The 25,130-nt window shown below is 44.7% G+C and overlaps 1 protein-coding gene across 1 annotated transcript in view; it reads right to left on the reverse strand.

Annotated features, from left to right (window-relative positions):
• LOC137369250 (A disintegrin and metalloproteinase with thrombospondin motifs 19-like) overlaps window positions 1-25,130 on the reverse strand; it is a 593,631-nt gene that overhangs the window by 107,761 nt on the left and 460,740 nt on the right. The window contains exon 18 of the mRNA XM_068030172.1: window positions 14,169-14,322. Within this exon, the coding sequence (XP_067886273.1) occupies window positions 14,169-14,322 (154 nt within the window). The remainder of the gene's footprint in view (window positions 1-14,168; window positions 14,323-25,130) is intronic.

The following is a 25,130-nucleotide window of genomic DNA, read 5'->3' on the forward strand; positions in this document are numbered from 1 at the left end:
AAATTAGGAATTTACCAGATAGGAAATGACAGAGGTGAATCTGTGTCCTAGCATTCTTAGATCTGCACTTCAGGGAAGCAATTTGGTTCTCCAATGCAGCACTCCTGAAATAAGTTAATATTTTTCATATTTCAGAACAATGCCCATTATCTGCTAACTACTGATCATATTAAGGTGGGATTTGCCTCAGTGACAAGTATTGAAAGCAAACTGAATATCTTCTTTGGCCTCCTTGTCTCGGGAGACAATGGGTAAGCGCCTGGAGGTGGTCAGTGGTTTGTGGAGCAGCGCCTGGAGTGGCTATACAGGCCAATTCTAGAGGGACAGACTCTTCCACAGGTGCTGCAGATAAAATTGGTTGTCGGGGCTGTTACACAGTTGGCTCTCCCCTTGCGCTTTTGACTTTTTTCCTGCCAACTGCTAAGTCTCTTCGACTCGCCACACTTTAGCCCCGCCTTAATGACTGCCCGCCAGCTCTGGCGAACGCTGGCAACTGACTCCCACGACTTGTGATCAATGTCACAGGACTTCATGTCGCGTTTGCAGACGTCTTTGAAGCGGAGACATGGACGGCCGGTGGGTCTGATACCAGTGGCAAGCTCGCTGTACAATGTGTCTTTGGGGATCCTGCCATCTTCCATGCGGCTCACATGGCCAAGCCATCTCAAGCACCGCTGACTCAGTAGTGTGTATAAGCTGGGGATGTTGGCCGCCTCGAGGACTTCTGTGTTGGAGATACGGTCCTACCACCTGATGGCAAGTATTCTCCGGAGGCAGCGAAGATGGAATGAATTGAGACGTCGCTCTTGGCTGACATACGTTGTCCAGGCCTCGCTGCCATAGAGCAAGGTACTGAGGACACAGGCTTGATACACTCGGATCTTTGTGTTCCGTGTCAGTGCGCCATTTTCCCACACTCTCTTGGCCAGTCTGGACATAGCAGTGGAAGCCTTTCCCATGCGCTTGTTGATTTCTGTATCTAGAGACAGGTTACTGGTGATAGTTGAGCCTAGGTAGATGAACTCTTGAACCACTTCCAGAGCGTGGTCACCCATATTGATGGATGGAGCATTTCTGACGTCCTGCCCCATGATGTTCGTTTTCTTGAGGCTGATGGTTAGGCCAAATTCATTGCAGGCAGCCGCAAATCTGTCGATGAGACTCTGCAGGCACTCTTCAGTGTGAGATGTTAAAGCAGCATCGTCAGCAAAGAGGAGTTCCCTGATGAGGACTTTCCGTACTTTGGACTTCGCTCTTAGACGGGCAAGGTTGAACAACCTGCCCCCAGATCTTGTGTGGAGGAAAACTCCTTCTTCAGAAGACTTGAACGCATGTGAAAGCAGCAGAGAGAAGAAAATCCCAAAAAGTGTGGGTGCGAGAACACAGCCCTGTTTCACGCCACTCAGGATAGGAAAGGGGTCTGATGAGGTGCCGCCATGTTGAATTGTGCCTTTCATATTGTCATGGAATGAGGTGATGATACTTAGTAGCTTTGGTGGACATACAATCTTTTCTAGTAGACTGAAGAGACCACGTCTGCTGACGAGGTCAAAGACTTTGGTGAGGTCAATGAAAGCAATGTAGAGGGGCATCTGTTGTTCGCGGCATTTCTCCTGTATCTGACGAAGGGAGAACAGCATGTCAACGGTCGATCTCTCTGCACGGAAACCACACTGTGCCTCAGGGTAGACGTGCTCGGCCTGCTTCTGGAGCCTGTTTAGAGCGACTCGAGCAAAGACTTTCCCCACTATGCTGAGCAGGGAGATTCCACGGTAGTTGTTGCAGTCACCGCGGTCACCTTTGTTTTTATAGAGGGTGATGATATTGGCATCGTGCATATATGGGCTGGATTTAGTGGAGGAGGTGGGGCTTCCGGTTCCAGGCCAAAAAGGCGGTGGGGGGGGAACCTCGCCTCAATCTTTGTGTGCACCCCCCCACCACCCACCCCGCTCCTGGAGTGATCCTCCATTGTTTTTCTGCCTAAGTTCCTTTAAAGACAGGAATCCCGCCTCCAAGAGCTGTCGGCCAATCACAGGGCTGGCAGCTCAGCAGTATCAGCAGCGCCATCGCTAACAGTGGCCACTGCTGATACTAGAGAGGCCATGGATCCAGGCCCAGCTTTGGAACTCCAGATCTCAGGTAAGTGAGGTGGGGTCACCAGGGTCAGTACAGATGGCCCCGGCATGGGGGGGGGGGGGTGGGGATGGTCCAGAAGTCTGGGGAGGGCGAGTCCACGGACTTGTAGATTTTGCTGGCAGGGGTCCTCCGTGGGTCACAGACAGCGCACAAAGGAGGAAACCCCCCTACACCCCCACCTCTAAGCCTGCAGGGAGGGTGCCTCATTTTACAAAGGTGCCCTCCCCGTGTGGCAGAGGCACCCCTCCTGGGTGGGAAGCAGCCCTTAATAGGCCACATAAGGGCCTCAATTAGCCTCTGGGTGAGAAGGCTTTCATCAGCCTATCCCGCCCCAGCAAAACAACTTGGCGATGGGGCAGCGATGGGCCATCTGCCTCCACCACGTTGCGATTCTATGGGTCGCCACCCCATCTCCAACCCTGCCTCAGGGGGCCCATAAAATCCAGCCCTATGTGTGTATACATCAAGTTTGTAGAATGTGGAAGACAGGAGGACGAGACAGGACAGCATTGAGATAACTCACTCTGGAGGATCCAAAAACATGTCTTTACTATGGGGAGTGCATAGGGTCAGAAGCTCAGCTTGGAGTTGAACAGGGCACTGAGGCTGAACAGTCTGCATCAGCTTGGGTCAGTGGCCAATGAAAGGGCTGCAGTAGGTGGCAAGGGTATGAAGTTAGTGGTGGGGATGGAAAGCAATAGACTTTGGTATTCACAGTGTTCAGCTGGAGAAAATTACAGCTTATCCAAGAATGGATGTTGGATAAATTATTTGACAGCACAGATACAGCAGACGGATGCAGAGAGGTGGTGGAAAGGTAGAAGTGGGGATATTGATGTACATGTGGAAACTGACTGCACATCTATCAATACTATTATCAAGGGGCAGAATGTAGATGGGGAAGGGGGGTGGGGTAAAGAATGAATCCCTGGTGGGCTTGTGAAGTGATGATAAGAGGGAGCAAAGAGAAGCCATTGGTACAGATTCTCTAGTCACAACTACAATTGAAGAGTGGAACATAGTAAGGTAGTCCAACTGAGAAGGACACTGGAGGAGAGCTCATGGAGGTTGATAGTGCAGTTGACCGTGTGAAAGTTTGCAGAGAGGATGGAAGACAGTGGGGGTGGCGGTCGAGGTTAATGCACTATGGTTACAATCACAGAGAATGTAATTTATGCCTTTGATGAAGGCTGTTTTGATGATGTGAGGGTGAGAGGTGGATACAAAAACCTGATTGGAGAGACAAACATGGAATTGCAGGTGAAATGGGTGCAACTCTGGGTGACAACAGCATATAAATGACTTCAGTGAGGAAAGTAGGTGTTGGAGATGGGGCAATTGCTTGTAAGAGCAGAGGGGTTGATGGTGGGTTTCTTGAGGATGGGGTTGAAGATAGCAGTTTTGAAATAGAGGTGGTTAGTGACTTAGTGAAGGGAACCAGATGTAATGGGGTGCTGCAAGGGAAGTTGAAGTATCAGCAGTTTAGTGGGAATGTTGTTAGGGAAGCAAGAGATGGGTTTCATCGACAAGATAAGACAGAGAGCTGAGGGTTCAGGGCTAGGACACTAGGGTAGTGGGTGCTGGATGGGCGGTCGGGTGGGCATTGGAAAGGAATGAAGCAATGAAGGAAGCTGACTGACTGGTTTCCTGCTAAATAACAAAGAAGTCCATTAGCTGCTTGCATTTCTTGCTAGAAGTAAGGGCAGAGGAAGCAGGGCAATGGGGTTTAAGCAGCTAATTGATAGTGAACAAAAGTTGACAATAAAGGTTTTGTTGGGGACTAGGGCATCAAAGATGGAAGTCAGAGACTAGTTGAGCAAATCAACAGCTGCAGAAATATGTTGATGAGGAAGGCCAAAGGATCAGAGGTAGAGAGCTTGTAACTGCTTTGACAAGAGTCTTTTCAGGGTTGATGCAGAAGGTGGTGTTTGGAAGGCAGTAGGGAAATATGGGTGATGAGGTGTACATGGTTGAAGATGGCCTTGTCAGTGAGACAGTGGAATAGAGATGCCATAGGAAAGTTTATCTGGAGGTAGACTTTTTTTAATGTGTTTTTGGGATGTGAGCATCGCTGGCAAGGTCAGCATTTATTGCCCATCCCTAATTGCCCTTGAGCAGGTGGTGGTGAGCCGCCTACAAATGAGTGGCTTGCTCAGCCATTTCGAGGGCGGTTAAGGGTTAACCCACATTGCTGTGGGTCTGGAGGCACACGTAGGCCAGACGGGGTAAGGATGGCAGATTTCTTTCCCTGAAGGACATTCGTGAACCAAATAGGCTTTTATGACAATCCGGTAGTTTCATGATTGTAATTAATGAGACTAGCATTTTATTCCAGATTTATTGATTAATTGAATTTATACTCCCCCAGTTGCCTTCGTGGGAATTGAATTCATGTCTTGGGTGCATTAGTCCAGGCTTCTGGATTACTAGTCCAGTAACATTACCACTAGGAAACATAGGAGGACAGTTAATTCAGAGGAAAGAGGACCAAGAAGCTAAGAGAGCGATTGAAATAACAGAGGAACTAATGCAGGGCTGTGTGATGACAGGCATTGGGGATTGCAAAGGAGAGGCAAGAGGAGTGAAACAGCATGAGCTGCTCAAAAGAGAAGGTGGCAATAGGAGAATAGAGGGAGAGACCAGGTGTGATTTGATGATAAAGGCCACAGTGCCACTGAGGCAAATTTGGTGGGATAGGTGATAGAAACTGGGCATCCATGAGGCACTGTGGGCCATACAGCAGAACTGTATTCAACCACAATCTGTAACCTCATGACCTGGCATATCCCTCACTCTACCATTACGATCAAGCCAAGGGATCAACCGTGGCTCAATAAAGAGTGCAGGAGAGCATGCCAGGAGCAGCACCAGACATACCTAGAAATGAGGTGTCATCCTGGTGCAGTTAAAACACAGGACTATTTGCATGCCAAACTGCGGAAGCAGCATCCCCCCCAATAGACAATAAGCGATCCCACAACCAACGAATCAGATCAAAGCTCTGCAGTCCTGCCACATCCAGTCGTGAATGCTGGTGGACAGTTAAACAATTAACAGGAGGAGGAAGCTCCACACATATCCGCATCCTCAATGATGGAGCAGCCCAGTACATCAGTGCAAAAGATAAGGCTGAAGCAGCCTGCTTGATCGACACCCCATCCACCACCTTAAACATTCACTTCCTCCACCACCGACGCACAGTGGCATCAGTGTATGATATACAAGGTGCACTGCAGCAACTCATCACACCTCCTTTGCAGCACCTTCCAAACCTGCAACCTCTTCCACATAGCAGGACAAGGGCAGCATACGTGTGGGAACACCACCATCTGCAAGTGCCCCTCCAATCCTGCACCATCCTGACTTGGAAATATATCACCATTCCTTCATATCCCATGAAAACAAACAATTAAAAAAAATGTAGGAAAAGTTTGATAGAGGGCACCCATCAGCCAAATTTCAGTCAAAGCTAGAGTAGCAATAGAAATAGCAACAATTGGATTTATATAGCACCTTTAAAGTAGATAATCTCCCAAGATACTTCACAGAGGTGTAATCAGACAAAAAGGAAGGGAATACATGAAGGGCTGACAAATGTTTGGTTAAACAGTTAGATTTTCCATAGAGTGTTAAAGGAGGAGAGGGTGGGAGAAAGACAGTGAGAGGGAATTTGAAAGTGTGGAACAAAATGGCTGAAGGAACAGTTTCTGATGGTGGAGCAAAGGAACAGTGGATGTACAAGAGGCCAGAGTTGGAAGAACAGAGAGTTTGGGGAGAGTTTTAGGGCCAGAACAAGTTAAAAGGATAGGAGGGTAGGCCATGAAGAGATTCAAACATGAGGAAGAAAATAAGATGTCAAAACTGTGAACAATCTGGTTGAGTCTGAGACAATGACTGAAGAGGAAGGAGTGAATTAGCGGCGAGGGGACAGAGTTGGAGACAAAAGCTGGAGACAATGGCTTCAGTCCTCCCAATCATTCATAACAAGATCAAGCATGGCAAGGGCCTTGCACATGAATAAATTTATATTTTGGGTAGAAACAAGGAAAGGGACAGTGATTTTTTAGGAGAAAACATATAAGTTAAATGAAAGCAAAATACTGCGGATGCTGAAATTCTGAAATAAGAGAAAGCGCTGGAAATACTCAGCAGGTCTGGCAGCATCTATGGAGAGTGAAACAGAGTTATCGTTTCAGGTCTGTGACCTTTCATCATCGGACCTGAAATGTTAACTCTGTGTTACGACCGGGTGAGGATGGGGTCTCAGGCTCCCCTCTTGCCCCTTTCCTGGTTTGGCTGTAACAGGGTTAATCTTTTAAAACACAGTGTTTTGAGCTTAACATCTCGGTGAGTCCTCACTCACTGCTCTCTAATTGTAATTGTAAATGAATCAACCAGACTGGTTTTCTCAGGTTTAAGCAAGAAAGACGCAAGTTTATTAGCCTTATCCCTCTAACTTGGTTAAGATTACTAAACTATATGATGCAACCACGTTAGCATGCATGAGAGAAACAAACAAACAAACAGATACGGAGGGGAGAAAGAATTAAGGGGGGGTGATTTGGAGTAGTAAATGGAATTCCGTTACTGTGTGGAAATGTCCTTGATAAAAGCTGAAGTCTTGAAGTTCACGCTGGGGCCCGGTGCACAATTTCCAACTTCCTTCTCTGGTACCAGAAGGCTGAAGACGTGCTCTGTCTTGAGCTGAAGCTGCTGCCATGGATCTCTGGGACTTTGCTGGAGAGAGAGACAGGGAGAGAGGGTTTCCTTCTCTTTGGTCTTCAAATTGCAGTCTGTTCAAAATCTGTCAGGCACAATTGAAACAGTTCCCAGTCTGGCAAGCAGGTAAGTCATGTGACCAGCTCTTTGTTTGAAATAGCATCTTCTATGAGGGTTATTGATTCTCAAAGCTCTCCAGTCACACTCAGTGGGGTGTGGAGCTCTGGTTCTTACACAGACAAAGAAGGTTGATTATTAAGATTGCCCAATCTTGTTAATTGAATCAGTGAGCACTCTCACTGTCTCCCTATTCAACTGTCTCTCAATGCAAATGTGCAGCCATGTTTCAGCTGTCCAACTCTGTGGTCTTTTTTTTTAAAAACAAGTTCTGTGCAACATCCAGTAAAAGGGTTCAAGCAGTGTTCCATCTGACAAAATTAATATGTTTCCATTTGGCAAGTATGGTTTCCGTCACATCTCCACCTCTCACCAAATGAAATGCGACATTAGGGGAGCATTTCATTATAAATTAGAAGGAAAAGACTACACAGGAAAGCGCACCTGCATTTCTCTCATTCATTCTTATTAATTCAGAAATCTTAAAATGGTTTCAGCCTGTCTTTCCTTTGTAGCAGTGCTGCTTTAAACTGCCCTTTTCCCTTGAAGTGAGTCTGAGATAGTTACGTGTTGCCCAAGGTATTTAAAGTTTCTTCACTATCAGCCTGCAATATGTTGGGACTAGGAGTCCCAATAAACATGTGTTTTTTGGGGAGGTTTGAAGTTTGCACATTTCCATGACTGCCTAGAGTGTCTTTGTTCCTGTTGGGGTCTGCAGGGGGATGGTTAGATTTAATAAGCCCTATTTTGGAGCTCTGATCATGGGAGTCAGCAATGGGTGGATCCACTCTGACCTAACTTTCAATGCTCTGGTGAGTCATGCAAGTGCTGTTCACTTCAGGGTACTGTTGGCTCCCTTTTCCCCTGACTGTGGTGGGTGGGGGGGGTGGGGGGGATCTTTGCTTTGTCCTCTGGGACATTCCTGCTTGCAGGTATTTGTCCAGATTCTACTGTTCAACTAGGTGAGATATCACCCTCACAGTTTCTCTGCCCTCTTAAGGACTTTCTTTGTCCTTGCAGGTTTCTGCAAATTCCGTTGTCAACCCTGGTAGGGTGCTTCGGTTGTCTGCATTTACATAGGAGGATGTGGGGGTTTCGTTTTTCCAACATTTCGGGTTTGGTTGACTGGACAGTAGAGGTTTTCATTTGGGAATCCTCCTGGACCTCCTTTAACCTGTCCTCTTTCTCCCTTTTTTCCCATTTCCTCTCTACCTGTTTGCCAGCCCTGTGCCTCTCGGTCCCTTTTTGTTCTCGACAGGTGTCCCTTCCAATTCACCAGCCCTCTGCTGGAGGATTCTCCAAACACCGATACAGGAATTAGGGGTGCAGATTTCACTACAGACTGGGGTTTCCCCTCAACCCGGCACATATGGCAACTCCTATAGTACTCCATCACATCTTTGTGGAGTTTTGGCCAGTCAAACTGTTGTCTAATGCAGGCTTTGGCTTTTCGTATACCGACATGTACAGCCACTGTAATCACATTGGCTATTCTTAATATTTCCCTTTGTATCTCTGCGGAAACACTATCTGATGAACCACTGTCCACTCTTTGTCCTCAGGTCTGTGAGGAGAACTCCACTTCCTCATCAGTACCTCATTCTTTAAATAGTAGCAATCAGAGACTCCCTCTGCTTCAATTTCAGTTTGGGCAGTCTGTGCTAACTTTCTCAATACTGGGTCGGCTCGCTGAGCCTTAGCTAGGGAAGATCCATTTAATCCATGCCCTGTGTCCTCTAACTTTCCAAAGAAAGTTTCAGGTGGACAGACCTCAGGGTCAACTGTCTGCAGTGCCAATTCAGTCTCCTCTCGGGGAGCTGGTTTGGTCATGGCCTGATTCACTACACATTCAGGGAAACTGCAGAGGACCATCTCCTGCCACTGCCCTGTCTCTCTGACCTCCTGCGGTCTCTCTTTCACTGCTGGGGAAGCTACCACCTTCACCCCCGCCAGGTCATTACCTAGGAGCAGGTCAACCCCGTCCACAGGCAAACTAGGGACAATCCTAGTTACAAAGTTATGAGCGGCATGGACAGAGTGGATAGTCAGAAGCTTTTTCCCAGGGTGGAAGAGTCATTTACTAGGGGACATATGTTTAAGGTGAGAGGGGCAAAGTTTAGAGGGGATGTGCAAGGCAAGTTCTCTACACAGGGGGTGGTGAGTGCCTGGAACTTGCTGTTGGGGGAGGTGGTGGAAGTAGGTATGATAGCGACGTTTAAGAGGCATCTTGACAAATACATGAATAGGATGGGAATAGAGGGATACAGTCCCCGGAAGTGCAGAAGGTTTTAGTTTAGGCAGGCATCAAGATCAGCGCAGGCTTGGAGGGCTGAATGGCCTGTTCCTGTGCTGTACTGTTCTTTGTTCTCTATCCCTATGGTCACTGGTCCCGAAACTAGGGCGCACTCCAAGTATACCCAGTGTAAAGGTATGGGGGTATACTGCCCTCCGATACCATTCACCGCCATTCTGGTACTTACTGCACTCTTTGGGGGAAAGGTCAGACCTTTTCCCAGCAAAAGGGATCTGGTGGCCCCTGTATCCCTGAGGATTACTATGGGCTTGCTTGCCCCACTCGAGGGGTATGAGGTTACTCTCCCTTCAGATACAAAATCTGATAACCTTCAGGGATCCTATTAAATTTTCCTGCACCCGCAGCAGTATGTTTTCTGGGTCTTACTGCTGTTGCAATGTCTAGCAAAAGGGTTCAAATCGTGTTCCATCTGACGAATTTAAGGTGTTTCCATTTGGCAGGTGCGATTTCCGTCACATCTGTTTCTCTCTCCACAGATGCTGCATGACCTGCTGAATATTTCCAGCACTTTCTGTTTCTATTATACAAGTTAAATGCCCGGGCCTGGAGTTTCCATTGGGTTGCGCTGCTACTTGCAGCACAATTTGCCCAAAATTGGTTAAGCCAGCACAAAAGATCGAGGAATTTCAAGCAAAGATCACATCCAGCGCAAATCGAGTTTCCGTGATCTTCTGCCCTAGCTTAAAAAAAAACTTGGTAGAAGCTGGCCCCACCCACAAAACTGGTCACGTCCCCAGATCAAATTAATCACGAGTTTCTGCTAATTGCATATGTTTGTGAGCCTTCAAGGAAGCTCTTGAAATTACGTTTTTTTTTTAGGTGCAAGGGCACTAAGAGGCGCCTTTTAAAACCTGTTAAACATTTTTTTTAATTTACTAAGAAACTGAATTTTGTACACCAATGTAAGTAAATGGTTCTGTATTGTGTTTTTTAAAAGGTCATTTTCAATTATTTAAAGTCAGGTTACTCACAGGTGGTGAACGAGACACTGATTAAAAATGCTTATTGTTTGTGATAAAACCATTTTCAATTGCATTAATCAAACTGCACTCTTAAATATGTTGAGGATTTTTTTAGTGCAAAATTTGGAAAAAAAAAATTATGCTGGAAGATTTTACATTTGGCAATATGTGAATGAGTTTCATCAGAAACATCTGGAAACTAGTCAAAGCTCTTGGCCTCTATGATGAGATTTCAGGGGTAATTTTTTGAGGCTGTGCCACCTTGCCCATTTGTAGCACAAACTCAGGATATGACTCCTATTTTGTTTATTCTGTGGTCAGCCCTTAATCAATTGAATGCATAATCTCGATTTAACACTTCATGCTCAACAAGAATGGAGGTTTAAAATGATTGCAGTGACTGTTCACCTGGTCTCCCTAGTCTTGCGCCATACTCCATTTTACCAGGAACGTTGTTGCCAGGCAGGTAATGGCATCATTGAAATTCAATTGTTAGGGACTGATGATGCCATTCACACCCCAACTGTGCATTAGCCTTCTGCAGCCCTATATTGATTCCGACAGATGCATTGGGAATTAATGAGTAGCAGACCCAAAATGGTCAGTAATTTTTGTTGAAGTGGTTTCCTTGTGGGCTTTGAGGAGCAGGAGTGCTTTATTGGGTGCTGCAGGGAAACCTAAATTTTCCGGCTGTCGTCCCTCGACTGCGATCATCCATTCCTTGCACCTCCCCCCACCACCCACACACTTATCTGACTGCCGGGAACCATTTCTGCAAATCCCTGGCTGCGACCTCACTTGGCTTGCCAGACTACTGTCCGGTGGCCTGGGTCCTTAGTGTCAGGATAAGGCATTATTTAAATTTAATTATTTAAATGAGCCCTGGAGTTAAAATAGCCTGGGTCTCGGGTGCGTCTCACGCTCGCAACGCCAATGTAATGTTCATGCCCCCAGTTAAAATCAGGAATTAAGTCTTTCACATTAAGTATTGACACTTCTTCTTCTTAGGCAGTCCCTCGGGAATGAGGAGGACTTTCTTCCACTACGGGGTTGTGGGTCCTTCGGTGATTGAATATTCCAATTCTGGATCCACACATTCTGTCACAGATGGGGCAGGTGGTGTTTGGTGAGGCGAGTGAATGGGATGCTTAAATTTCCAAACACTCCTTCTGCTGTTTGCATTTGGTCACTGCCTGGGCATTTCGACGTTGTTCGAACTGGCTGGCATCTTTGCGGATGCTTCTTCTCCAGTTTGGACAGTCTCAGGCAAGAGATTCCCATGAATCAGTAGAGATGTCACATTTTTTCAGGGAGGCTTTAAGGACATCCTTGTAGCATTTCCTCTACCCTCCTGGTGGTGTCTTGCCGTGACGGAGCTCGGAGTAGAAAGCTTGTTTTGGGAGTCTTGTGTCGGGCATGCAGACGATGTGGCCCGCTCAACGTAACTGACTAGCCATGACCAATGTCTCGATACTGGGGATGTTGGTCTGAGAGAGGACACTGATATTGGAGCACCTGTCCTGCCACTGGATTTGCAGGATCTTGTGGAGGCACCGTTGGTGATATCTCTCCAGGGCTTTGAAATGCCCACTGTACAGTGTCCATGTTTCTGACGCATACAGGAGGGCAGGTAACACTGCGGCCCTGTAGACCATGAGCTTGGTGCCAGGTTTGAGGTCTTTGTCATCAAACACTCGTTTCCTCAAACGACCGAAGGCTGCGCTGGCACACTGGAGGCAATGCTGAGTTTCATCGTTGATATCTGCCCTTGCTGAGAAGAGGCTCCCAAGGTGTGGGAAGTGATTCACATTGTCCAGTGGTTCGCCATGGATCTTGATAGTCGGGAGGCACTGTTGCACTGCGGGAGCAGGCTGGTAGAGGACCTTTGTCTTCTCGATGTTTAGCTTAAAGCCCATTCCTCCGTACACCTCCTTGAATGCATCGATGAGGGTTTGAAGCTTGGCCTCTGAGCGTGCACATACGCAAGCATCGTCAGCATACTGCAGCTCGATTACAGAAGTTGGAGTGGCCTTGGTTCTGGACTGGAGGCGATATAGGCGAAATAGTTTCCCGCTAGTCCTGTAGAGTATATCTACTCCTAGGGATCTTCAAGGAGATGAGGTGGAGTGTTGCAGCGAGGAAGATGGAAAAGAGTGTTGGTGCGATGACACAGCTTTGCTTGATCCCAGTTTGCACTCCAATTGGGTCAGTGGCAGATCTGTTGGCAAGGATTAGAGCTTGCATGTCATCGTGCAGCAGGCGGAGGGAGGATGGTGATGAATTTCTCTGGCAGCCAAATTTGAGGAGGATGTTCCATAATCCCTCCTGGTTGACTGAGTCGAAGGCCTTTGTGAGGTCAAAGAAGGCCATGTATAAAGGTTGCAACTGCTCCCTACATTTTTCTTGGCGTTGTCTTGCTGTGAAGATCACACACCTCGTAACTGGCCTACAAACACAGCCATTGGCAGTGAATTTCCTTGGGGCTTCTCTCACTAGATGCTGTAACTATGGCGGAAACCCTGCTTATGCATGTAAACAAGCTGTCTGCCGAGCTTATGCTGAAGTTACAGCAGTGGAGCGACTTAGCCCTGAGAAAATTTACTCCCAATATTTTCTCATTCATTCCTATATATCCAAAAATAAAATGTGTACGTTTTACAAACAAAGGGGAGTTCCCAGTATAATTTGACTTGTCTGATAGAAGTCAACCACATATAACAATTGATAGGATATCCTCCAGGTATATTTCACAGTTTCAGAAATTGTTTCTGTAAATTTCTAATGTAAAACATTTTAAAAAGAGAGAACTATATGAGGGCCTAGAAATATTTATAGGCTTATAACAAGAAAAAAAATTCTATTTTGGTATAGAAGTGCTACTGCAGTTCTGACAAAGTTAAAAGATATAATCATGAACTCTTAATTTAACAATGAGGTTTAATTTTGTTTTTAATCCTATAATGTACAAATCTTTTGTTTTCATCTTTAAAGGGAATCGTCATTAATTCTGTCCTGATTAGGACATGTTGCAAGGAAAAAATCTTTCAGATCATTCTGGCCTGTGTCTCTGATGTTAGTTGAGTTAGCAGCCTTTTGGCATTTTTGTGCCAAACAAAATACTTAAGGGGATAAATTACAGTCTTCACAGTCTGGGTGGTCACCTGATAGACTGGATCATGCAGTCATTGTAGACCCCATCTGATCTTCATTCCATGAATTTCTACAACAGGCACTTGATTCCCTCTGCCAGATTACTGCCCAGTTGGTGAAGACCCAATTTAACTCAAATATTTGTAACTCTAGGATAGATGAAAGGACTGTTATCTCTGGGCTGCTAGTCAGTAAGATAAACAAACTATGACATACCTGAACAGGAAATAAAGGAGCCATGCATTCATTTGTTACTGTTGGAATTGCTGATTTTGCAATTGCAGTATTGATAATTGGACACAATTTTTAAAAAGTGAAAAGTAGAGTCAAGGTTCATGATCACATTTGTCCCTCTAGGTGGCTGGAGGGAAGCAGAACCAGCTGCAATAATTGTTCTTATAAACTATTATTTGACTCAGTTATTCTTGAATAATAATTCAAAAAGAACATATTAAGTTTGTGCCCTAGTCATAAATTTACTTAAAGTATATAGTGTATTAACATTAAGCAATAGATAAACTAAAAAGAGAAATGTATAACTAGAACAAATGAACTGTATTTGTGCTTTCCAAATTTGGATCCAGTTAGGTTGTCTTTTTCTTATTTATCCTGCACTTATGTCTCTACATATGTAACTTTTCATGAAACTTTTAATATTGTTAATTATAAAGCAGTCTCTGCTTCAGACACCCCCTAAAGCATGATTTCTGACTAATATTTTTGCATGTGTCACTTTTGTAATAAAATGTTAAAAAAGTACATTTCCCAACCTCCACCACACATGGCACCGCAATCTTCCCAACCAGAGTGGGTCCACATAAAGAGAGGCACATTGGCCTTTGCACTGTGGTTTCCTGGACCTGGCTCAATCGGAATTGTATATTCATAATGAATGCCATAATTCTGGTCATTAAAGAGGAGCACCTGCAGATAAAAAAAAAGTCAAATAAATGTCAACTGTAGGGATCAAATGCACTATAATATATACTCTTGGAGTTAATTGCCTATGCACAATGAGGCTTCAGGAAATATAGCTAATAAATTAAATAAACACATTAAAAATACACAGCAGCGTCTGGATTGAAGGAATGTGTTTTTTTTTGTTTTCCAATTTTCTCCCTTTTTCTCTTTCTGAAAGCAATGATTCATGCTGAAATATTGCTCTGGAAGACCAGGGAACTTTTCAATACCTTACCCATGTGGTCATTCTTCATGCAAGAGCTTAAATAAGTTGTGTCAGCCATGGGAGCACAGAAGGCATCACATCCAAGCCCAATTCTATCCTCACGACCTGACCAACGTGCATTTCCTATCCAGCAAGGGCGAGGGAAGGGGGCAGGAATATTGGAGCTACTAAACTGTATTTTGTAAGCAAGATAATACATTTGATAAAATTGCAAAGACCTTCAATGAAAATACATAAACATCAAAAATTTAAAATAATTTATTTTATTTAACAAATTATTGATCATCTGTCACGCACAGTGAAGATGCGCTGATACAACATTCATGGAGTAACTCTGAAGAGTTATGAAAAACAGACTTTATCTTTAAAAAATGAACCTTTATTTTTAAAAAGTGAACCATGGTCCAAAATGGCCACCGAAGCAAAGGGGATTAGTCTTTTGTATATTCAAATAGTCTGTCAAAGACAAAGGACAAATCTCCAAAGTCAAAAGGCATTAATGAAACCCATCTCACACCTATCCTAAAAACATTCCAGAATTGAATGTCGTCTTCTAAAACAAAGCAACTGTGAAGTAGCCATGTCCTGGGCTATTGTGCGATCACCATATGGAAGAAACCAGACTGTCTCCTAACAGAAGACAAGAAGTGACAGTTTACCTTTTAAGAAAAAAGACAGCTAGAAAAAGAGAGAGACCAACCCAAAAGGTGAAGCTACTTGTTACTGCTGGCATTCCAAAAAGCCAGAAAGTACATGCCTTGCTGGAAAAAAATCCAACATCTACATCATACAGCAGACAGAGAGCTAGGAGTAACCCAACATCTTCAACAGAGCTTTCAATCAAGAGAGAAATCTACAATCACCACAGGCCTGAAACTATCTGGACTTTGAGTCTCAAGAGAATTCAACAGATTTATCGTAACCCTTCTCCCCCACGAAAACCCATCTACCTCTTTCCATCCTCTATCTGTTTCTTCGTGCATGTGTGTGTGTGATTAATAAACAATTGACCTTCTGTTTTTAAAAATACCTACAAGAAAACCTGTCGCTGTTTGTTTATTTGAAAAATAAGACACTAAGGAGCTAAACTCTTAATACCAATACACTTGCTGCAGTCAGGTGGGGAGTTGAATAGTGTGGACCACCCACATCACACCATGTGACCATTACAAATCAGTGACCTCGGGCTGAGCCAGAACTGCATTGGAACATAGAAATTACTAGCTGAGAAAAGACCAAGGTCCATCTAGTTTGCCTTCTACCATTCTGGTGGTCGCAAGATACAATGATAATAGAGTTGTTGACTAATCATTGCATCAATCTCTATAATTAGTCTACAAAAGAACCAGATATGAGGTGAAGACAACCCTAGTGGTGGAAAGCTTTAGGAACCAGAGGATCAAAGTCACTTGTTGCTCCCAAGTATGCTACAGTAAATTACTATATCCCAAATTATTACTTTCTGAAAGAAATCTATCTAATTTGCATTCGAATGAAACAATACTCTGCTTCCACCATCCTCTGAGGGAGCCTGTTCCATAGATTGACCACTTACTCACTGAATTCATGCAATCACAAGTGTAACCTTTAAATTAGAATTAGCACTTTGATTGATTTAAATGCCTCACATGATACTTACATGTAGGCTGAAGAAAAAACATTTAATTAAGATAATTAAGAATCTGTACCCTTTTTAAAATTAAAAAGAATCAACAATATGGAAACCTAAAGGCAGCAGAGACAGAGACTTTTACCTCATCTACCTTGTCAGCATTTCAACCAAGGTCGAGGAGGTGAATAGAGTGGGATCTAAATTTGACATAGTTGCACCTGATTTATGGGCCTTAAACACAATGAAACAACAACCAATTTAGCAGTGCAGAGGTCTGCGCCTGACCTGCAAGAGTGCCTACCTAAGATGAACACAGGCCTCATTTCAATACTGAAATGAGGTTCCTGCAGCCATTTCCAACCTAGTTTGGTAAATTTGTTTAGGTGGAACTTGTGACGCAAAGTTCAACTGGTATTACTCAGTCTATACTTTTATCCTAACCTTAAAGGGATCGCTGAAGCCTGCATAGAAAAGGCCCAAAACGCTGAATTCTTTTGGTGTTGGAAGGAGCAGAAGTGTGCTTCTTGATTCCACAAAATGTCTGTGGGCTGTTGCCAGCCCATCCTTGCCCTCAACCCCCCCTCCTGAACTTACTGTGGGCGCCAGCAAATATTGGTTAGGTGCCAACAGGCGAGCTTGATTGGCACCCACAGCTTGCCTGAATTATGCTGAAGCCCGAGGATGAATCTAGTTTGATCCTTGAGGTTTTCCATTCATTGGAAGTGTGCCTGATTTGGAGAGCTAAGGAATTTAGGCTGCTCTATGTTTAATCCAATGCACCACATGGTCCCTGTTATTTCTGTATTTGTTGATCTTTCCAAAATAGCTTTGCTTAAAAAGAATGAGCATCAGAAAACTGACTCGAAGGAAGTTAGTATTTGAGTGCAACTATTTCAGCAGTAGGGATTGTCAATATTATGGAATATGTTAGTTTCATCCATATAAGCTAGGAATTCTGGAATCAGGGGACCAAATTGGAGTATGTCTTTGTTGGGAAGAGCTGCAATTTAGAGTGGAACCCAGATTTCTGGTCGATTGAAGGTCCAGCAAGACACTGCACTCCTAGGGGAGTGGTCATTTTTTTAGGCTCCACAACTATAAAGTTACCGAGGAACTTGCCTGGGAGCTTACTCCTGGGCTACTCTTGTAATTCCACCTAACTTGCCTGATATGCTCAGTGGGCCCTACACCTGTTCGGAGCAGGCATGGGTTCTCTCAGGTGACAGGATATTATTCCAAACTCCGCCTTCTCTCTTGCACCACTACATGCACAATATTAATGAATATTCATCATTATGTCCCCAAAATTTCAGCAGCTATACAGTCCCATCCTGCTGCACAGCACCTCTGCCAAAGGGCTTGTGGCAGTTCTAGCCTTATATGTTAATTCAGCTTCTTCATATTTGATGTTAACTCAGCTTTGACAGTAATTTTGATTCTAATATCTGCATTCTCCTGAATGCATAACTCATAAGTAATTAGTAGATTGTCCCTCCTGCTACCAGTTTCAGTGACCAGACTACTGTGACGCATTCACAGCCGTTTCTGACTCAATCTTAATTCCCAGGCAATCTGTGATATAGCAGGACAGTGTGGAGATAATTTAGTGAGGCTCTGCTCCCAGTGTAGAACCACATTAAATGGGAATGTAGGTCACGGATATGACTTTAACACTATTGATTTGATTCTGTGAACTGTGCTCCCACCTAGCAAGGCCCTGTGTTGGGTGTGAAATCTTGTAAAGTTAGCCCTTACAAGTTCACTATTTCTTCTGTTATTCCTGCTGACTTGGAAGGTGGAAGAAGTAAATGCATTAAGGAATTAGCTAGATTTTCCACCCATTGACTATGAATAGGCAAATATCTGGCCATGGGGCTGGATTTTAGGAGCCTGCCTCCGAGATGCTCAAAAATGGTGGCCTGCACGTGCGGGCCGCATGCCAAAGAGCCACCGCAATCTCAGGCACGGCGTCTCATTTAAATAGCCGGGGTGGCCCGCCACTCACCCCACCCCCAATCTCGTGGAGGGGGTGGGCTGTTCGCTGCCTGTGCGCAGGTGCTGGTGCCGTTTTTAAAGAGCGGGCAGCCAGCCCTGCCGCCTAATTTAAATTTTTAAACACATAACCTCCAAAATTAAATGAATAAATTTCTTATGACCCTTTCCCACCCCCCAATAATGATTACATTAACTATTTGTCCGCCCCCCCCAAAACACTTACCTTTTACACCTGACCTTCCCCCCAAAACTGCACAAAGTTTGAAGTTCAACCCTTCCCCACCATCCCTTACACCCATTATTTGCTTTTGACCCCGTTCCCCCCGCTGCACTGAAAATCTTACTTCCTCCCCACTAGTCACTGGCTTTCCACGGATGGGGATTTGAAGGCACAGGAGTGCCAGCCGCCGCGCCGAGCCCTCAAGATTGCAGGTAAGTCTATGTTAATTCACTCGTTTTATTCATTTGAATATTTTAATTGAAGTCCCGTCGCCTCAGCGGTGGGGGTGGGGTGGGGGGGCGCCGCAGAGCCTTGCCATCGCCGGGAGGATCGGGCCGGGCCCTCCTGGCGTCGAAGTCCATGGCGGGCCTCGTCTGGACCCATCTTCAGCCCCCTCCCCCCACCACAGAACCCGACGCTGTGGGTCAACAAGATCCAGCCCATAATACTTTGGCTGGAAAATTGCATTCAATTCAATATTTAGTTTAGCTAGATTTGAAGCACTTTCCAGTAGCAGTCCTTCGCTGTTCCACTGTATACTTTTTGCCGTTTCTGGTCCTATGAGGCTGTAACAATATTTGTAGAATATACAGAATAAAACTCATTATGTTCTCAGATTGTTACATTCTGTTTAGCTGCTAAATGAGCCAGGCACATGCTTTGTTAAGTACAGAATACGTTAGAACCAGGTCTGAGACACAGAAGTGAACTTTGAATTTGTGTATTTATAAGAAGCAGTAAAGAATCTGCTGAATATGACATGAATTAGAAGTCTATTGCAGATCTTTTCTATTCTGCTAACCAAAGAGTAATGTATACCAAAGATATATTTTCTCCTTTTTTGAGATTCCATGGGATAGAAATCTATGGATGAGCGGTGTTGCAGGGTACAAGTGCTGCTCTGGATGGAGAGACTTGAGGCGCCCCTGATATTGGGCTCAGGACTCATTTCAATGGATCTGGTGAGCAGTACAGAAATGCTGGTGAATTGCCAATGAATATCTGGCTGTTGCTGGCATTGCACTGGACCTCAGATAAGTGAGGAAGGGAAGGCACTCGGGTCTCGATGGCAGAGGGGTCAATCTTGGGTATTGGTGGCCTGAAGGGTCAGTAGCATTGGCTGTGGGGAGGAGGGTAAAATTGGCTGGGAGGAGAGGTAGCAGTGGCCAAGGTTGAACATTTGGGCCTCAGGCCAGTGGGGGATTTACATGTAAGGAGGGGAATCAATGGCCAGGGCGGGGGGCAGGGTGGGGGGGGGTGGGTGAATTGGCAGTCGGGAGATGTGTAAGGACTGGCCCTGTTTCTTTAATATGTGATCAGGAGGGATACTTCCGCTCCTCTTGGCTCCACATTCGGGTGAATATAGGATCCTTCCTGCTGGATAGCGCCACGTTGTACTGTGCGATTGACACACTGAAGCAACCAAACATCTACAACGGGACCTGCAAGAAAGCGCTGTTCTCAAATTTACATTAATATTCATCACTTCAATTGTTGCCAGCATGCACTCCATTCGCCAATGCAACTTACTGTCCCAATATGGTGGGTGGCACACTTTTGGACGGTTAACGCATTAAAAACGAGCACTGCATGGCCAAAATTCTTGGTTCGAGAACTAAAAGAGTTACAACAACAACTTATATTTATATAAAGCATCTTAAGCATTAGATGTTAGGACCAGGTGAGATAGGAGTCCAGAGGTTCTCTCTCAGCCTTTGCCTGGTCTAACAGTAACTGGATTTAATTTTTTAAAACACTATGTTTTTAGCTCCCCCTCACTGAATCCTTGTTCACTGCTTTCTAATTGCAAGGCAAAGAAATCAAAACAGACAGGTTTTCTTAGATTTAATCAAGGTGAAAGTTTATTAATCTTAAAACTCTAATCCGGTTATCGACTATGAACGCACAACATGCCCACGCTAGCACGCATACGTGATGAAGACACACGCAAATAGAGACAGAAAAAGTAGAAGGAATAAAGGGGGAAAGTTTGAGGCAATATCTGGTAGTTATTTACGGTCTTTTACGTTCAATATGGAGTCTTTGATTGCCGGTAAGTCTTGCTGTTCGTTGGGGCCCAGTGCACGCTTCAATTTGTTTCGATGTGGCAATCTTTTCTCTCTTGAGGTTTACGTGTCTTCATTGGGTCTGGAGGCCTGTGAGAAAGCAAAAGAGAGCCAGCCAGGAAAGAGAGCTCTCTTGTTCCAGGTTCAGTTGCAGTCTGCAGTCTGACTAAACTGTCCTGTGAGCACAATTCAGAACTCAAAGTTGGCCAGCAGGTTAGTCATGTGACAACTGTTTAAACAAACTCCTGTGTTTGTGAATTCCAAAGCTCTCGGTGGAGTGGGATGGGGGGTTGGGTTGGGTGTAGTGCTGTCTCCCACCCCGATAAGATGTGGATCACCATTGCCCAGTCCAATCTCTGTTAATCTCTGCACAGTGGCGCAGTGATTGGGGCGGCACAGTGGCGCAGTGGTTAGCACCGCAGCCTCACAACTCCAGCGACCCGGGTTCAATTCTGGGTACTGCCTGTGCGGAGTTTGCAAGTTCTCCCTGTGACCGCGTGGGTTTTCGCCGGGTGCTCCGGTTTCCTCCCACAGCCAAAGACTTGCAGTTTGATAGGTAAATAGGCCATTGTAAATTGCCCCCAGTGTAGGTAGGTGGTAGGGAATATGGGATTACTGTAGGATTAGTATAAATGGGTGGTTGTTAGTCGGCACAGACTCGGTGGGCCGAAGGGTCTGTTTCAGTGCTGTATCACGAAATAAAAAAGAAATTGTATCAGTGAGCAATTCTTTTGTCTCTCAGTATGCAAATGTCCTCCAGCCACGTGTCTGGTGATCTCTTGTAAAACAAGTCATTTTTTCACTTCAGCAACAGTTTAAAACTAATGTTCATATGACGAAATTCTTGGCAGGTGGGGGTCTGCATGACATAGGTCAGATGACCGAAAACCTGTTCAAAGAGCTCAGCTTTAAGGAATGTCTTAAAGGAGGAAGGCGAGGTAGAAAGACAGAGAGGTGAAGGGAGGGTATTCCAGAGCTTAGGGCCTAGGCAACTGAAGGCACAGCCACCAATAGTGGAGCAATCAAATTCAGGGATGCACAACAGGCCAGAACTAGAGGAGTGCAGATATCTTGGAGGGTTGTAGCGCTGGAGGAGATTAGACATAGTGAGGAGGGAGGTCATGGAGGGATTTGCAAATAAGGATGAAAATTTAAAAACCAAGACGTTGTTTGACTGGGAGCCAATGTCAGTCAGTAACTACAGGAGTGAAAGGGGAACGCGACTTGGTGCAAGTAAAGATACGGTAACAGAGTTTTGGATGATCTCAAGTTTATGGAGAGTAGAATGTGGGAGGCCAGACAGGAGCGCATTGGAATAGTCAAGCCTAGTGGTAAAAAAGCACAAATGAGGGTTTCAGCAGTAGATGAGCTGAGATTGGGGCTAAGTCAGGCAATGTTACAGAGGTGAAAATAGGCGGTCTCAGAGATTGCACAAATATGAGGTCAGAAACTCATCTCGAGGTCAAATGTGATACCAAGATTGTGAACAGACTGGCTTAATCTCAGACTGTTGCCAGGGAGAGGGATGGAGTCAGCAGCTAGGGAACAGAGTTTGGAGTCGAGAACAAAAATGATGGCTTCCGTCTTTCCAATATTTAATTACCAATATTTTAAAATAATCTAGCTGGTATGTAAACTTCTAAGATAAATTTTAAATTATTCAAAGTTCACTGGGGCTGAAATTCTGGCATAACTCCCAGTATATGTTAGCTCAGGACCTCTGGCATTGACCCTGCCAAAGTTCACCTCGTTGGAGGCCCATGCCATGTCCCAGACCTGGACACCAGGTGGACCTCACAACTGCTACTAAAGTGCGCTTGCTTCCACTTCTCATAACGGCTGCCAATGCTCCACTCTGCAGGTCCCTAATCAGGGAAGCTGGAACCTCTGGCCTGTGACTCCTCATCTATTCCCATTTCCCTCACTGCTGGCCTTGGATGAGGTGGGTGGAATTTCCAGCCATTATAAAGCTCTGTAAAAACACTGGGAGAAGGATGAACAAGTACATCTGAGCTCTGGCCTAAGTCATAGCCCCTTTGATGCTTTCCCACCTGACTCATGGTGGGAGTGTGCTGGAAGGACCATAGATATTTGGCCTTATTAACAAAATGAATACTATTGACAGAGAGGGCTGTTCAATACAAAATATTTCCCACAACATGGCTAATATATCAAAATGGTTTAAGATCTCTTGCACATGACTATGATTGACTTGCCTCAAATGAAGATCAAGCATTTCGGGTCTGACAGTTGTCAGGAAAACCCTACATGCCAAATGGGAAATATTAATTTCATCAGTTGGAAACTTACATTAGACTTTTAATGGAAAAATCCTACAAGTTAACATCTAAAAATCTAACAGCCAAGATGGCCACTGCAATTTACATTAGAAACACCAGAAGACTGAACTGGAGACAAAAGGTCTAACAAAGCCCAGCCAGGACAATGGCTTGCTCAAAGTAATTGAATTACCTAGAATGGCTTTATCAGCACGGTCATCAAGGCCATTCCCACCCATTGACTTTGAAAGAGGCAACCCCCTCCAAGTGTGAATGGACACCCTGGGGCATGTAGCACCTTGAAATTCAGAGAAGATTCCAGAAAAAAACTCATTAAAAACAAAGGGGTTTGATAGAACCATGTGACTGCTTGCACAGCTCTGAAGAAACTGTAAGTTTTGTCACACAGACAGCAGAGAGGCAGTAACTGAAAAGACAGCAATGAAGTAGGCTCTTTATCTCCCCAGAAAATATCAAGAGAAGATCTGGCTGCGACTGGAACCCACCACCTGCCCTCCCCCCCCACCCACAAGCCTACAAAGCCAGCAACCAGGGGAAGAGAATCAACCACCCATTCTGCCTTCAGCGGCCCTGAGCATAGCAAGCCAACCCCCGTGCACGTGGCCCAGCGAGGACTTCAAGACTAAACTTCAGCTGAGGGCTATTGGACTCACATACAGTATTTAAATTCCATTTGTTCCGGACTTTAATCCAACCACCAAATCTGTTTCCTTCAAATCTACTTGTGTGTGTGTGACTCTCATGCGAACGTGTGCGGGAATGTGTAGCATATTTTTAGCATTTTAAATCGGTTTAGAGTGTTAAATGTAATAAACTTACCACTTTCTTGTTTAAACTCAAGAAAACCTGTCTGATTGGTTCTTTTGCAATTACGTTAGAGGAACAAGGTCAATCATTGAGGTGGTGAGCACAACCACTGTTTTAAAAAAAGGAATAAACCCTGTTGTGGTCAAACAAGAGAGGAGGTGAAAGGGGAGCCTGAGACTCCCTCCTCACCTGGCCGTAACACAGTTGATCAAAAGGTGGTCATTTAACTTCAGTGAGTAATGGGCTGATACAGTGTACAGTCCTGATATAAGTCTAGATTCACAAATAATTTGAATAGTGACCATCAGCAGAGTACCCAGTATTAACCAGAAAGTGCTGAATTTAAAAGAAGTTCTCACTGCTTGGAATTGGGATTCAGGCTTGATCTGTGCTGACAATATGGAGCTACTCGCTGAAGGAATCATCATTGACATCAGGTCAATAGTTTTTTGCCAAAAGTCAGATTCAAAATGTTGGCTCACTACAAGACATTTGGGAGCCAATCCAATTTTTCTTACCAGAAAGGCAAGACCTTAAATATATTGAATATTTTACTGGAAGTACTTCCTCCAGTACTATGTCTGCTTTAAAATTGAAAGTATATTGGAAACAAATAGTGCGGCAATCATGTAATCCAATGAGATAAGTTATCTTGATAGTGACAACATTTTGAAAAAATGTAGATCTTTGCTGGAATAACTCCAGGGGCGGCACAGTGGCGCAGTGGTTAGCACCGCAGCCTCACAGCTCCAGCGACCCGGGTTCAGTTCTGGGTACTGCCTGTGTGGAGTTTGCAAGTTCTCCCTGTGTCTGCGTGGGTTTCCTCCGGGTGCTCCGGTTTCCTCCCACATGCCAAAGACTTGCAGGTTGATAGGTAAATTGGTCATTATAAATTGCCCCTAGTGTAGGTGGTAGGGAAAATATAGGGACAGGTGGGGATGTGGTAGGAATATGGAATTAATGTAGGATTAGTATAAATGGGTGGTTGATGGTCGGCACAGACTCGGTGGGCCGAAGGGCCTGTTTCAGTGCTGTATCTCTAAAATAAAAAAAAAACTCCAACTTTGAATTGGTATTATTTACACTAAAGTTATTTTCAGAGATAAATACTAGGAACCATCTGCCATCCTCAGAAACAAAGTTCCCTGGCAGCACTGCCATTGAAGGGAAGGAAAGAATGCTACTGGCACAGATGTAAACTTCCTGTTGCAACAGTGCTCCGGATCAAGATCTATGAAAGCGGCAAGACAAAAATGTTACCTTAGATGTATTAAGGTTGCAATCAACACTCTATTTAAAAAGATTCGCGAAAAATGATTCCAATACTTTAACTGACAAATGACATGCACAGAACTTCTGTTTCATTTTACAGATGCAGCAATTTTTGAATTCCTTCCTGAGCACTTTTCAACCAGTTGTTGGGCAACAGAATAAACAAATACGTCCTAAGGATTGCATTTTAATGCACTTTTCCAATATTAATGCTACATTGTCATAATTGCATAACTCTGATTGAGAAGGTGGCAAAATATATTTTGAATTGTGT

This window comes from Heterodontus francisci, chromosome 4 (genome assembly GCF_036365525.1).
Source record: "Heterodontus francisci isolate sHetFra1 chromosome 4, sHetFra1.hap1, whole genome shotgun sequence".
Classification (NCBI taxonomy): Eukaryota; Metazoa; Chordata; class Chondrichthyes; order Heterodontiformes; family Heterodontidae; genus Heterodontus; species Heterodontus francisci.